Source organism: Sturnus vulgaris, chromosome 20, assembly GCF_052056855.1.
Source record: "Sturnus vulgaris isolate bStuVul1 chromosome 20, bStuVul1.hap1, whole genome shotgun sequence".
Lineage (NCBI taxonomy): Eukaryota > Metazoa > Chordata > Aves > Passeriformes > Sturnidae > Sturnus > Sturnus vulgaris.
In genome coordinates this window covers 6,826,258-6,841,151 of record NC_142262.1, presented here as the reverse complement: position 1 = coordinate 6,841,151, position 14,894 = coordinate 6,826,258, and the positions used below count along the sequence as shown (strand labels likewise).

The window sequence follows — 14,894 nt, the reverse complement described above, 5'->3', positions numbered from 1 at the left end:
TCCAACACCGTGATGGATTTGAGTGTCTCATCTGCAAACACTAAGCACTCACCACCTTCCCTCTGCCCTCAGACACTCCCAGAGCCACGGACCCGCCCTGGCAGCTCCCACAGAACCCAGCCATGTGCCCTGGGTGCTCCTCCCCAGCCCTGCTCACCTCCCTGCTGGTGTTCCTGCTCTCCGGGGAGGCTCTCAGGCTCTTCCTCTGCTCTCCCCGTCTGTCCATGCTGCTGCTGAGGTAGTCGGGGGCAGGAGCCAGCTGCACCAGGCTGGTGGGGAAGAGACCACAGCGGCCACCGGTGGAGCCAAACTGCCACCCTGGAAAAAAAAACCACAGAAAGAGTCAGGAGCCAGGGCAGCTGCAAGAGAAACGAGCACTGAAGCTCTCTGTTGGCAAAGGAGAGCATCAGACTCACCAGGTTTTTCTGCGTCCTAAGGAAACATATAATACATACATACATATATATATATATATATATATATATATATATATATATATATATATATATATATGGTTATATAACATATATTCCTGTAACTGAGGCAACTGGGACAAGGCTTGTCAGGCAGAGCTGGAGGCTGATGATGCCAGCCCACCCTGCATTCCTCTGGTTCTGGGCACCATGGAGCCAGCAGGCCCTTGATCCTGGTCCTGCCAATCCCAACACAGGCCCTCACCTGGCTCCACGCCCTGCATGGGCAGCAGCTCGATGAGATCTCCCTTCTTGAAGCTGAGCAGGCTCTTGTCATCCACGACGTAGCTGCGCAGAGCCACGACATAGTTGGTGTCCTGGGGAAAAGGCATGGCCAGCTCAGGTCTCATCCCAAGGATGTGAAGGGCTCAAATCATGTCATCCCATGGACACTCTCAGGTTCATCTAGGAAACCACCTTCATTCCCTACTGCACTCCAGCTGCTGCCTCACCTGCCTCAGCTCCTGCATGAAGAGTTCCACCATGGCCTTGATGCTCGGAGCCTTTGGAGAGTGCAGGATGAGCTGCTCTGTCTTCAGGGAGAACTCCAGGGAATTGCTGCCTTTCATCTCCACTGACAGCACATCTGCAAAGCTGGGAACACAAGCCAGCATGTTCAGGCTCCTTCTGCCAGAGCTTGGGATGCAGAATGTGGGATGGGATCCCATTCCAAGGACTGGGAATGGAGACATGCCTCAACATTCTCCAGGCTGGCCTTCCACCAGCTGCTCATGGCTTTCACCCTGAGGAGCTCCCTGTGATGACACACGGAGCTGATTCACCCCCAGCGCTCACTTGTTGTAAGCAAAGGTCAAGGTGTGAAGGAAAAGGAGAAGCCAGACTCATTAAAAGGAGGGTCAGTGAGTCACAGCTGGCCAAGGACAATCCTAGAGAGCACAGCACAACTCGGAATTTTCAGCTCCCCCATTCAGTTTGCCACCAACACCCTGCCTGACACAAACTGTCCTCCTGCAGCAGCCAGGGCCCCTCTGCTCACCAGTAGCTGCGTAGGGTCTTGAGGTGCTCAGGGTGGTATCCAGCTGCTTTCTCCACCTTCAGCAGCCTCATGCCCCGGTGAGAAACACCCAGGATCTGCACATCACTTCCCTTTTCACCCTGTAAGGGAAATGCAGCACAGAGAATCGAAGGCTCCATCCCACCTGCACAGGTGGTGGCACCAGAGAAAGGAGATGCCACAAAAGAGGTGTGAAACCCTGCAAGGTAGGGAAGGTACAGAATCACTGCAGTGTGGCCAGGCAGAGAGACAGAAAGAGGGAACTGGAGCCACAGATAAAGCAAGCCCAGGGTCTGGTGAGAGAATTGAGACTCACCTGAACAGGGAAAAGGCGGGAGAAATAGTTGGCCCAGTTGTCCCGAGCAGCCACTACAATCCTCTTCTTTATCCCGTCCTCCTGAATGGACTGGGCATTGTTGCCAACTTGGAACTCCGCTGGTAAGGTCACAAAACAGTTACTTGCTCAGAAAGACAAAGGTGGCCAAGCCTCCCTCTTGCCAGGGATTCACTCCCAGCAGTCCCTCTGTGTTCACAGCACAGAAAGGACACCTGCACATACCAGTCTGCTACTGGTTTCCATCCCTTTCTCCATGAAGATCATGTCAGAGATGGCAGTTGGAATTTGAAACAAATCAAAATCCTATTCTTGGGCTTCAGTTTCCTCTCCCCACAATAAACATTTCAGAACTAAGTTTTTTTGGCTCATGGAAATTTCAGGGCCATTTGGAATAAACAAACATTCCTACGCTGCACTCTAAAATGTGCTCTCCTGCTGCAGTGACAAACATTTCTCCTGTGCCCTAAGTACTGACTGAAAGGCTTGGAGGCCAGTTTGTCATTGCAGAGCAGAAGCTGGGATGGGCACAGAGGGGAAGGGGTGAGGGGGCTGTTAATTACTCAGCAGATCTTTCATCTTGCGCTTCTCCTCCTTGGAGATCCGAAAGCTGGACTCAGAGAAGGTGTCACGGATGATCTGCAGAGGAAACAGAGAAGTTTCCATTGCAAAGGTCACACCTGGCTCTGTTGAAGCATCTGGGGCTGTTAAACCGAGTCTGAGAGGAGTGAACAGGGACTGGATTGGATGGATCTGGAGAAGAGACTTGCACTGCTCAGGATGGAGGAGTGAAGGTGACTTATGCAATGTAATTATGGAGTGTTTTGTCCCCAGAGAGACAATTGGCCTTGAGCCACACTCCAGTGCTTACCTGCTCACACAGCAAGTTCAGACAATAAGGGTGGCTGAAATTTTCTTTGGGGTAAAACACCTGCAAGAGGAGGGTAATAGTGGTGTTACAGATATTGCAGAAGTAGCTCCCCAGGGATGTTTTGCAATCCCTCTGCCAAGGAGGAGTGAGTTCATCTGCAGAGACAGGCAGGGAGAAGACATTGTGAATGCAAACAGAAGGACCAAAACCTGAGTGGTCAGAGCAAGGGATGAAGCCTGGTGAGTTTAGCACACTCTCCAATACTTGGTTTTAAACACATTTGTACTATTTTAACAGGAAAGCACCAGGCAACAACAAATTCAGTTTTAGATTTCTCAGTGGTCTACAGAGGAAGGAAAGGACTGGTAGAGAAACTGAGACACAAGTGTCAGTAAGGCAGAGCAGGACCTGGATTCCCCATGACATGATCATGGCCTCCAAATCCTGTGTCTGTGATCCCAGAATTATCTTATCTATGCTCTTATCTTACACTGAGTGCCTATGACCACAAAAACCCCATTTTAACCCAAGAAGGGACAAGCTCCGATCCCCAGCTAAGGAACTGAACCTCTTTGCGCAGAAAAATTTTCCAGGCGGGGTCGATATAGGAAAAGCTGACACTGGTGGTGAGCTTGTACAGCTGGGTCTTGATCCCATCATCATCTGCCATTGTCACAGCAGGGTCTGTATGGGGAGAAAAAGCAGTGAAGATGGGCTGTGAGGGTTACAAGGTCCTTTCCACACACCAAAGACCTGCCAGGGGAAAGGGGACAGCTCCTGATGGAATATTCCTGTCAGAGAATCTCCTGAAGATCAGTGACCAGCTCATGTGAGCACAAACCAGCCATTCCCAGAATTTCTGGTAGCATTTACACTTCCTGTAAGTTCATTGCTAAGAACAGAAACACTCCAGGCACGGGGAGCACTCACCCTGCCACACAAAATACTCCCCTGGTGCCTGAGGTTGAAGACACAGGTTTCTCTTCGTGTCATTATAAACAGGTTTATAAACTGCTGAAGGTTTCAAAGGGACATAAAATTCTCCCCAGAGCTTGGAGGCTACAAGGTTCTGGTACCCAAAACTAACACTGGATTGTCTCTCTGCAGATGTGTTAAAGACAGGCTCAGTCTGAAGGCAACTGTTCAAAGTTGTTACTTTATGAGGTAGGAATGTCTTCATTTAAGCACTTCAAACTTTCAAAACTTCAGAGTTCATAGACAAATAATGTAGTAATTCCCATACTTCAGCTGCTTCTGTACCCCTATTCCAAAACATGAAATAATTTTTCAGGCTAATCCAGTTACTTTCACAGGACTTTCTAAAGAATAACTTTTTAAGAGAGGAGGAGCTAACAGGGGAATTCTTTTTTACCAGGGAAGTTGCTGCAGGATGGAGTCCTTCAGTGTTTGACTGACTGTTCCTTGCAGGTCATGAAATGTGATGCTGATGAGAATTTTAAACAGCTTGAAATCCATTGGTACAGGTATCCAATGTATAAAATTAATTCAGACTCACAATGAAATTCAGAGGTGAAACTAAGACTCTGTAAACCACTGCTGATAAGAATTAGCTCTATTTTTTAAAGTGGGCAGCATCCAAACACTCTTTAGGTGCCCAAGGTCTCCCAGGCTCAGCCTCCCTGCATTCTGCAGCCTGTCTCTAAGATCCCTCCAGAGGTTTGTAAGGTGAAAGACCTGGCTTCCCATCCCTCCCTGGTCTGAAGTCCACTCACTAATTGCCACTTTGATAATTATGCTGCAGGTAAACAATAAAAGTGTTGTGGGCTGGACCTTGATAAAGCTGTAGCTCAAAAGACCGTTCTATTTTTAGCTGCATTTTTCAGCTAAAGGGAAGAGTTAAGGGCTGGGAAGTGCCACGCTGGTTGCTGGGCCAGGCTGGAGCTGTGACATCTCTGTGATTGCTCACAGATCAGATTGCACCATCCCCTGGTCTCACAACTCAGTCCCTGCTCTGGTGATGCCAGGACCTGTGCCAGGACTCTCCTGGGCTGATTCCAGCCCCATCCCCTCCCTGCCCTGCTGCCAAATCCCACTGGGTGAAATCAATACTCACCCTTCCCTGTGGGTTCCTGCTTGCTTCGGTCCTCAGGTGTTGGTGGGGGGCTCGGGGGAGCACTGGGGGCCTGGGGGGCTGGTGGGGCATCCTCTGGTCTGAAGATGGACAGGAGAGGCAACTGCTTTTCCTTGATAGAGCTGGAAGCTGGGCCTGGCTTGGGCTTGACAGGTGGAGGTGTTTTCTTCTCCTGTGGCACAGGAGGTGGCTGCAAGACAGCAAAAACATTCGGGCCAGTCTTTCCCTGCATTGCTGGGCTCTGTCCTGACACTGCTGGTCCTAGGGCAGCAGCCCAGCCCTGGAGCAAGGTCTGTGTGAACAGCCCACCAGTGCCTTTAGATCAACACAAAATCTACAAAGAGATGATCAACCAAACCCAGAGGACCAAGTATTTGAGATCAAAGCCTCCAGTTTGGAAAGGAAGAAAGGATGTTAACAAGCCAAAGCCTTGGTGCCAAACATGGAGAACATGAGTTGCTTGCTTCCAGAGCAGCCTTAAGCATCTCACAATAGGACTTGCTGCTCCAGAGCCTTTTCTTCAGGACCTCAGCTTACTTTACAGACTGGAGCCCAGTCTAGGGTGGGCAGCACCATGGTGTGAGCCCCCAGCTATCTCACAACCCAACCAGAAGTCACCTGGCTGCTACTGCAGCACCAGGGAGAGCCCAGCCTGCTGGACATGGGATGGACAGGCTCTGTTTGCTGAAGCAACCAGAGAACAAAGAACTCACTGATGGCTGAGGTGAGGCTTTCATCATTCCCAGCTTGGCCAGAGCCTCATTTTTGGGGTCGTTCTTCTTCATAAATGGTTTGGATACTCTCCTGCAAGGGAACAGGGAACAGCATTATGGGGTTTGGGCACAATGGAGCCACATGGCAGAGCTGGGAGAGAGGAGCCCAGGTCCCTGCTGGCCAAGGGGGATCCCCCACTCTCACCTGACAGGCTCGATGGGCAGGGGCTCGGGGGCTGGTCTGCTCTGGTACATTTTGATGATGTTCCCAATCTCACGGCTGGGTGCAGGACGTGACTCAGGGCCTGAAGGCTTCACTACAGGTGGCTCCTTCCTTGGTTTTGGTGTCTCCTGTTTTGGCTTTGGCTCAGGAGGTGGCAGAGGGGAAGGAGGAGCTATTGGGGTGACAGCTTTAATCAACAGACCAGCAAAGACACAGGAGAAATCCCTTTATCTCATTTGACCTTCCCTTTCCTCCCTCTGATGCTGACTGGCAATGGCCTGACATTTCTCTTTCCCCTCCTGTCAAGATGCAGACTCCCAGAAGAGGCAGATTCTTTCCTCCCCTGCCTAAATCCTGGCCTGATGTTCCTGGACAGTTCTTTCTTGTCAAGCTGCTTGCATCTCCACTGCACAACATCTTACCTGGCTTTGGTTTAGGGACAGGCTTCACTTCTTTCCTCTTCTCCGGCTCCTCTCTTTTCTCTTCCTCCTCCTTCTCCTCCTTCTCCTCCTTCTCCTCCTCCTCCTCCTCCTCCTTTGGCTGGGGTTTTGCTGGAGGAGTCCAGGTTTTGCTAGGTCTGACTTTCTTCACCCGGATGTGCTGTTCTCCTGCACAGAAAGGGGAACTTGAGCTAGTCAAAGCCACACCAAAAACCTGGCACTGATGGCACAGTTCCCACTCTTGCCTAAGTCAGCAAAAACCTCTTTTTCTAGAGTGAGAGATGTGGCAGCCACAAGCCCAGAGATTTCTAGAAAACTGCCCCCACAACAGCTCACAACCTGAACTGTAGCTAGCTGAACAAGGACCCCAAACTCCTGTACACACATCACCAGCAGCTCCTGCAGGGAGTAGCTGAATTCCAGACAGGGAGACAAGAACACCTGGGCATGCCAGGAAGGCAGCAGAGCAAGGTGTCACAATAAGTGAAATTCCCAAAGTGGCAGATGCTCACCCATCTTCTGGAAGTACTCTCTCTTCTGCTGGAAGGTTTCCCGAGGATAATCATCATCCTCATTGCTGGAGAATTCCTCTTCCACATAGACATGATCCTGCAGACAGTGCACAGCTTCTTCAGTACCTCTAAACAAGTACCCCTGCAGTGCTCTTCAGCTCAGGGGTGATTTTGTCTCAAGAAGTTCTGATCCAGAACCTCTCCACATGCAGGAGTGTCCCAATAGGTCACATTCTAACACAAGGAGCCCTCAGCCAAGCAAAGAGAAGGGGGATTATGTTAGAGGCCCAACACAGTCTGCTGGAAGATAAAGAACTCAGAGTGATTAATTCTCCTGTGGAAAAATTTATCTTAACTGGAAATTAATTGGCCAACCCTGCAGCCAAACCTCCAAAGAGCAAAAGCCACTAAGGTTTGATCCTTAAAGACTCAGCAAGCAGAGTTTGAAAGGTCCCAGAATCATCAGTAAGAACAAATCTGTGCTCTCCTCTCTGCCAAACCACAGCCACACATGGATGGATGCAGAGCAAACACAAAACACAAAATTCCAAATCCAAAAAAACCCAACCCAAACCAAACCAAACCAAAAAACCCCAAACCAACAAAAAACCCCCAAAACCCAAACAAAAACAAAAAGAAAAAACAAAACAAAACAAACAAAAAAACCCAACAAAACAAAACCAAATCCACCTCAGCTCCTTGTTTCTCATACCGGCTCTTTTGCCTTAGCTGGTGGCTCTGGAGAATTTGGTGTTGCAGCAGCCTGGCTGCTGGAAGGGTTCTTGGGTTTTGGGAGAGTGGCTGGGGCTGAGGCTTGTGCTGGGCTTGAGACTCTTGGCTTTGAGTTCTCAAGAGACTTTTGCCTCTTCTGCAGCTCCTGCTGCTGCTGCTGCTGGGAGATGCTCATGGCTTGAAGGGTCATCTGCTGGGCCTGGGGAAGGAATTGCAATGTCCATGAGCTCTAGGCTACACAAACCCAGCCAGCAGTCACAGGCTGTCCTGTTTTTTCACTGTTGATCAACCCCAAAACATCCACATAGTGCACAGCAAATTTCCCAGTGTGTGGACAAGTGTTCTCCCACCTGGCCAAGGATGCAGAGCTCCTGACACCCCCCAAAGGCTCAGCTGCCAGCCTGAGGCTGCCATGAACTCACAGGGCTTGGCACAGAAAGCAGAACACTGCAGACCTGAATCTGTAGCAAATCCCATCTTAAAATTAGAGGAATTAGAGCTGAATCTTCTCAGGGCCTGCTCCTGTTCCTGCTCCTCATTCACTGCAGGTGCCTCAGTGTCCCCATGGACACAAAGGGCCAAAAAGAGGGTTCCCAGTTTTGTGGTCTTAAATAATCCCCACTTTATAGAGCTCACCCCAGCACAGGAGCACGAAGTGGCACAGAGCAGGCACAAAGGGGAGGAGAGCTGGGCTCCCCTCCAAGGCACAAACACCAACGTGTGGCTCTTCCCCAGTTCCTGGGGCCCTTCCACTCACCATGAGCATGGCTTGCTGGTTGATAAAAGCTTGCTGCTGTGCTGCCAGCTGGCTGGGATCTACAGCTGGAACCATGGGCTGGGGCATCATCATGGCTATGGGAGACAACACACACATCTTCAAAATCCTGCAGGTGAACGTTCCCCACAGAGCCTGAGCATCAGCCTGGAGTGTCCCCTGAGCCCCTCAGCTGACACTGCAATGCCCAGGCTCCACTGGCAGCCCCCTCCCCTCTGCAGTTACAGAAACACTGCTCTTACCTGGCATAGGTGCAATCCCACCAGCCCCTGGCATCATGGGCATGGCTGCTGGCATCCCCATCATGGAGGGCATGGGCTGGTAAACTGGTGTTTGAGTCATTCCAGAGAAACCTAGAGGCAAAAAAACAAGTGCACAGTGCTTTGGAGAATCACAAATATGAATATCCTGAGCAACCCCAGAGACTCTTCTGGTGCTCTCCACATGCACCAACCACAGCAGGACACAGCAAAACTCAGGTGGAAAAAAGAAACCTAAGAAAAATGTGTGTTCTGCCAGATTTTAAATAGCAGTGTCCAGACTCTTTCTGGCTTAGGACACCACCATTCTTCATGATAAAGCTTATAAATAATTCCTGCCTGTGTATGATTACAGAAGGTTTCTCTTGAGGACTGGACAAAGGTCTCTGGGGCTGGGATTGCCACATCCATATTGGTGTCTTTGCAGTGGGTGACAAGGCTGGATGAACAATGAGCCCTGGCCTTGGATGGCATCGTGTGTCATGGGGAGGAGCTGTGGGGAGAAAGGAATTCCTCTGCTCTCAGCAAAGTCCCACATGGGGTCACAAACAAACCCCACTGAGTGCAAAGCCAGCAGAGCAAGAGGTGTGGGGGTCAGACCCAGCTGGGGGCAGCCAGCAGACAGCACAAATCTACTGAATCATGATGTCCTCACCAGTGAGAATGGCCCTGGGATGCCTGGGAAGATCACCATGTACCTCACTCATCTAAAAAGCACATAAGTGACAAACTGGCCTCAGGCCAGTGATCTGTAAGAGGGCTTGTCATGCCCCAGAGCCTCTCCAATAGCCAGAAATAGTCCTCATCTCAGGAATGACTGAACTGGGCATTCCCCACCTCTCCGAGACTGCTGGGTGTGTTCCTACCCATGCAGATTTGTCAGTGCCATTAATATATTGGTGTTTGACTCCACCCTGCTGCAAATGCCAGTCTTAGCTCCACAGAAATGAAGAAAGGCAAAGAAATCAAACACACAAACCAGAACCTCTTCAGGGTGCAGACTTACTAACCCATGGAATAGCTACAGATGATGGGAAGTTCTGTAAGGAATTAATAAGAAAGATTAAAACCACCCTTGAGAAAGGCACCAACTGCTCTGTGAAAGCATGGGGTGAATAGAAGGTGAATGCATGACTTACAAGTATTTGGGAATACTTACAAGTATTCTAGGGAAGAGGTGGCCTGGGTCAGAAACAAGCTGCTTGCTGCCTTGAGCCCAAGAGCAGCTCAACAAAGAAATGAAAAGCACAACGAAGCAGATCCCTTATCCAACACCTTCCCCAAAGAATCTCACCTGGGAGTGAGGGGTGCAGCCTGTGCTAAAGCCCTGTGCTCTGCATGAACCAGCTGAACATGCAATAATCAGCATTTAAGGGGCTCCCTGACTTGTGCTCACTGAAGGTCAGTGGTGCCAGCTGTTCCCAGCTGTTCCCAGCTGTTCCATGCCCTTACAGACCTGCAGAAGGAAAGATTCCTCTCTGGGTGGGTCCAATCTTCCCCCCTCCTTTCATGCGTCTGGTGAGAATCTCCCTGTTCTCCATCTCCTGCATCGAAATAAACCCAAAACAGTTATCTGAGCTCAGAGGGGCAGACTTCCCAGAGGGAAAGACATTCAAAGGCACGTCTGAGCTGAGCAGGGGCAGGGAATAGGCAGGAAAAAGCTTGAAGGACTCCCAGGGACAGGGGAACACCAGGGGACTTACAGGCACTCTGGAGCCCTGATGCAGCACAGGGCTGAAGAGATCATCCACATAGTGATCCAAGCCCACAGGGGTCCTCAGGTCATCTCTAAACCTTGAATCTGGGGCAGAGAGAACTCTGGTGACAAGGCAGGTAAGAAATACTCCCCTGCCTCCAGGCCCTTTAGTCATGTTTCAGAGTGGAGCTCTACAAGAATCCCCTGATTCCCTCTCTGCCCTGATGCCCACCCGGCCCTTCCCAGTGGCAGCCACAGTCCTGGGCTAAAGCTCACCTGGATGGAGACCAACGAGTTCTGGGGGCAGGTTGGGTGGGGGGAAGGCAGGGGCCTGGATGCCTGGAGCAGGAGGGATCCTGTTGAAGAGGAAAATGAGATGAGGAAAGTGCTGAAAGGGGTGACAGGGCCACGGGCGGTGGGGCAGGAGGAGCAGGTGGCTCACGTGTCCAGGTCAGAGGCCTGGAGGATGCTCCTGTCCCTTTCTGGAGTGATGGGGTACTCAGTGGGGGCCTGGGAGGAGCTGCTGAAGTTGCTGGTCTCCTCCATCTCTCCAATTAGGTCCAGCACAAAGTCACAGCCCAGCAGGTCCTGCCATGTGTTGCCAGTGAACATGGAGACAGACCACCCTCGAGTCTTCTTGTCACAGCCCCTGGGAGGGGAAAGGGAGAGGAAGGAAAACATTACATTCAGTTTCTTCTTGCCTTGTCTATCCTGGCTTAAGTCCCTTAGATTTAGGATGTTTAAGAGTCAACCTTTAAGTGCCCAGGGTTAGAAAAAAACAAGAATTATTCAAGATTTGTCCTTTTTATTATTTTTTTTTCTCTGAAGCTGCTCTCACAGATCACACCAATGGTTCCTCTGTTCCTAAAGGAGCCCACTGTTTATGGCTGAGGGTTATGTTAAGGGTGAAGAAGGGAGCACAAGCTGGAGTGGGCAAAAGGTGAGTATTCTACACATGATCATATAAATCCCAGCCTGCAGACCAAACCAGTCTGAACCTTAGAGCTGGTGAGAGCCTCTCTCACACCCCCAGACCTTCTCCCATGCTCTGGCAGTACCTTGCACTCAGGATGCAGGCTGCATACTGCTCCCCAGTCATCCAGGACTCCACCTCAGCCGAGAACGTCTCCTCTGGCACAGAGAGCAAAGTCAGCACCCACAGCCTCCCTGGCAGGACCCAAAGCAACACCCACACTCCATGGGACACGGGCAGAGCCCAGCTGGAAAGTTTCACACACTCCTGAGCAGGGCCACAGGAGGACTGAGAGCCCATGGAAGGTTCCACATGGACACATTCACATCCAAAATATCTGTTTGATGGCACAGGTTGGCATTTCCAACCTGACAGGTGAAAATCCTTGCAGCGTCCTGGTTTTCTTGGGGATCACTCCAGTCACAAGGACCCAGAGTAGGGATGTTCTGTGTTCAATTCACAGAGCTGCTGGCTGCTCAAGAGGCAGCTTCAGGTAATATTTGAGAAGGGAGAAGGGCAGAAAGTCCCTGTAACAAAATACTGCTGCACAGGCTGTGCTATAATGGCTAGCAGCCCTGTAGAGATGCACAGCCCAAACAATCCTCTATTGAGCAGGGTCCAAACCCAGGACAATCTCATCCCTCAGCCCGAGAAGCAGGTCCCACCAGGTCTAGACTTTGCAAGTTTTGGGTCTAAATTCAGATACTCGTTTCCCACAGGGTTGTACCAGCAAACAGTGTTCTGATCTGCTTTACTTAATTGAGGGAATTATTTCCCAAATCTGATTTCTGCCCTGGAAGAGTCCTTAGAGACTAAAGGACAGCAGGAGGGCAGAAGACTGAGTTACCATTAAAGGTGTGCACATCCAGCACCATCTTCCCTCTCCTCTGGTTTGCTGTCCACTCCAGCTGGGTGGGAGGGTAAGCCCTGGAGGCTGCAGGCTGTGTCTCTGTGCACTGAGCTGCCGTCAGCATCTTGCGCTGGCAAACGGCGCTGTAGCCCTCCATGCCATGGTCTGACACAAACCTGGGCGGAGGAAACTGCATGGAGCACTGCTCTGAACCCCTCTGCAAACCCAGCTCTGTCTTTTCTCCTCTTACTTCAGCAGTGGCTTCTCCATTGCTGGCGAGGGGCCAAAGCAGCTCAGCAGAGTGGCCATCAGGACCCAGCCTCGCTGGCTGTGCTCCGTGTCTGGGTTCCTCCAGGTCTGGGAAACCACCTGGCTGAAGATTTCATTGCGCAGAGCAGCGTCACCCAAACCTCTCCCAGCAATGTAGTTGCCCAGCAGGACCTCCTGCCAGCCACGGAGGCTCTTGTCACCAATGAACCGCAAAATCTGGAAGAGTTCAGGGCAAGAAAGAGAGAACTGGAGCTGTAACCCTCTGTCCAAAACTGCTGTAAGGAGTTCTGGACACCAGGATGTTTGTGAGCCTGAGTAGCCAACACTCAGATTGGGGTTTGTCCTCAATCAGGTTTTTGTGCACCACCAAAGTGCTGGGCAATTTGGGAGCCAGAGACTGGATCCTGATAAAAGTCAGAGTCACTTCAGTCTCTCTGAGGTAAGACTGAGAATTCGCTCCAGGGCAAAATATTTCCTCTTGGGCAGGGCTCAGACACACAAGTAAAATACCACAGGATACTTGCTACTGAGCCCAGTGAGTGTTTAAAAGCCTTTGGTACAGTTAATATTATACCAAGTACTATGGGATGTGGTGAAGAAATTATTCAGCTTCTGGGCTATGCATATCGACATCTTTACTGCTTTTTTAGTTTGTATTTCTCACCCTTAGATACAGAATTATTTATTTCATCCTCTACACTTCAGTATGTCACCAATTAATTTTTTCTAAAATGTACAGCTTTGGAAAGAACATTTAAGAGCAACAACACTTCTAAAAACACTTAATGATACCAAGTGTGTCAGAGATTCACTGAGAATTCACTGGGAAAACAGGATGGTAGTTGTTTAGTTCTCATAGAATTCTTTGTAGCAAATCCCTGCTTCATTAGCAAGTGAGAAAAACTGCCTTTGATCTTTAGAAAAATAATAGTATTCTGCTTAAACACAATCCTATTCACAAGATTTTATTGAAGCTTATGCTATTCTATAATTGGGATCATGAGGACAAAACAAGAGACTGTTTTAGGTATTAACCTTCTTAACGGGCTTATTTAATTCAATGTAATTCCCAACAAGATTACCAGAATTACCTAGAAAATATCTGGAGTTTCATTTCTATTTTCAACCATTTTAAAGAAGAAACATAACGATATCTATGTTTCATATCCACAGAGATGGAATAGCACCATCCCCTTCACACAAACACTAGAGAGTGAGGGTGTGGCTCCAAGTGTACTTTTCCTGATGACAAAGTCCCTGCCTTTTCCAGCCTTTAAACAACAGTTCACTGTCCCCTTTTGGGAACTGACACATCTGTGAGCCCAAGGAGCAATCGAGATGTTTGCTGTAAACCACATCATGGAAAAGATCTGGGTGAAATTAAACTTCTTTATGACTGATAGATGAGTAAGTGGTTGAGAAGACAGACTTCCCTTATCATTGCTACTGACTCTGGAATAGTGGATATTAAATTTTAACAGTCCTATTCCTGTATGTCCTGCCGAATTCTGAGGCTCCAGCACCAGGCAATTCACTTTGATCCCAGTAGTCTGTGGCTGATCTGTGCCTTCCCAAAACCACAGCAACCCTAAGGGGCTGTGTGTGATCTCTGCCGGGCTGCTCCAGGGCCTACAAGGAGCAATTTATTCTGTTTTTCCAGCCCTCCATGTATCGTAGGAACAGTATCCACCACCAGCAACTTGTTGTATAAAGGGATTAAACATTATCTGTGCCCATCTGATCTTCAGCAAGGTCAAGAACAACATCTCTTACCAGTTTGTTTATCTCAAGTGCACTCTCCTGGTGTTCAGCATCCAGCTGGGTTAGGGGGTGCTGCAGAGGCTTACCAGGGGCAGGGAAATCTGGTTTCTACAAAGAAATAAAAAAGAATAGAAATATTTGCTCCTGATATTGCTAAAACCAGTGTGTGTGCCCCCAGGGGAGGCAGTGAAGAGGGATAAAAACAGTTCCCACCTGGAAATGTGATTTGATGAAGGAGGAGAAGGGATAGCTGTTGATGGAGGGTGGGAGGGAAAGGTCATCCTTGACCTTGACTTCTGGGGGCTGTGTCTCAGTTATCTGGTTGGCCTGTGCTCGGTGTCCTGCAAGGGAAGGAGGTCTGGTGAGGTGGCAGGACACAAAATTCACACAGCAGCTCCTGGCTCACCTGCACCTGTCCCTGCCCCAGCCCCTGAAGCAGCTCCAGGGACACCCAGCCCAGCCCTGCTGCCTCCACCCCCCCGAGACCACAGGGACTCGCTTCAGGAGGGAGATTTTACAGCTCTGACCTTTCACTCTTCTCCCCAGGGAACACCTGGAGATTCAAGCCTGCTCTGCAGCATTTACAGGCAGGAAATGCTGAGCCCATACAGGGATACAGTGCTGAGAACTGCCCAGCCCACAGGGAAATGAGAGATCTTTGTAAAGAGGGATTTATCCTGGGTGAGAGAGGAGCAAACATCACTAAATGAAGGGATTTCCTCAGTGCAGCACAGCCCCTGTGCATTTCTCCATCTCCAGCCCTGTCCCCTGATGCTCTCCCATCCTCCCCATTTCCATCCCATCAGTTTTCATGCCCAGCAGTTTCGCTGTTCCCTGAGCCCCCTGGCTTACATTGCTCACTCTAGACCAGCTGAGAGTCCCTGCAGGGCTCTGCCATGAAATG

At 49.9% G+C, this 14,894-nt stretch overlaps 1 protein-coding gene across 1 annotated transcript in view; it reads right to left on the bottom strand.

Moving 5' to 3' along the window:
* The window catches only part of MYO15B (myosin XVB), a 42,762-nt gene that overhangs the window by 6,850 nt on the left and 21,018 nt on the right, over positions 1-14,894 (bottom strand). Inside the window, 25 exon segments of the mRNA XM_088176814.1 lie at positions 158-318; positions 679-790; positions 926-1,067; positions 1,471-1,589; positions 1,805-1,923; positions 2,386-2,461; positions 2,694-2,753; positions 3,262-3,377; positions 4,768-4,975; positions 5,499-5,589; positions 5,704-5,893; positions 6,144-6,329; positions 6,674-6,770; positions 7,386-7,604; positions 8,163-8,257; positions 8,423-8,533; positions 9,897-9,984; positions 10,144-10,241; positions 10,413-10,492; positions 10,579-10,785; positions 11,195-11,267; positions 11,957-12,135; positions 12,210-12,445; positions 14,003-14,098; positions 14,204-14,331. Coding sequence (XP_088032940.1) covers positions 158-318; positions 679-790; positions 926-1,067; positions 1,471-1,589; positions 1,805-1,923; positions 2,386-2,461; positions 2,694-2,753; positions 3,262-3,377; positions 4,768-4,975; positions 5,499-5,589; positions 5,704-5,893; positions 6,144-6,329; positions 6,674-6,770; positions 7,386-7,604; positions 8,163-8,257; positions 8,423-8,533; positions 9,897-9,984; positions 10,144-10,241; positions 10,413-10,492; positions 10,579-10,785; positions 11,195-11,267; positions 11,957-12,135; positions 12,210-12,445; positions 14,003-14,098; positions 14,204-14,331 — 3,287 coding nt within the window.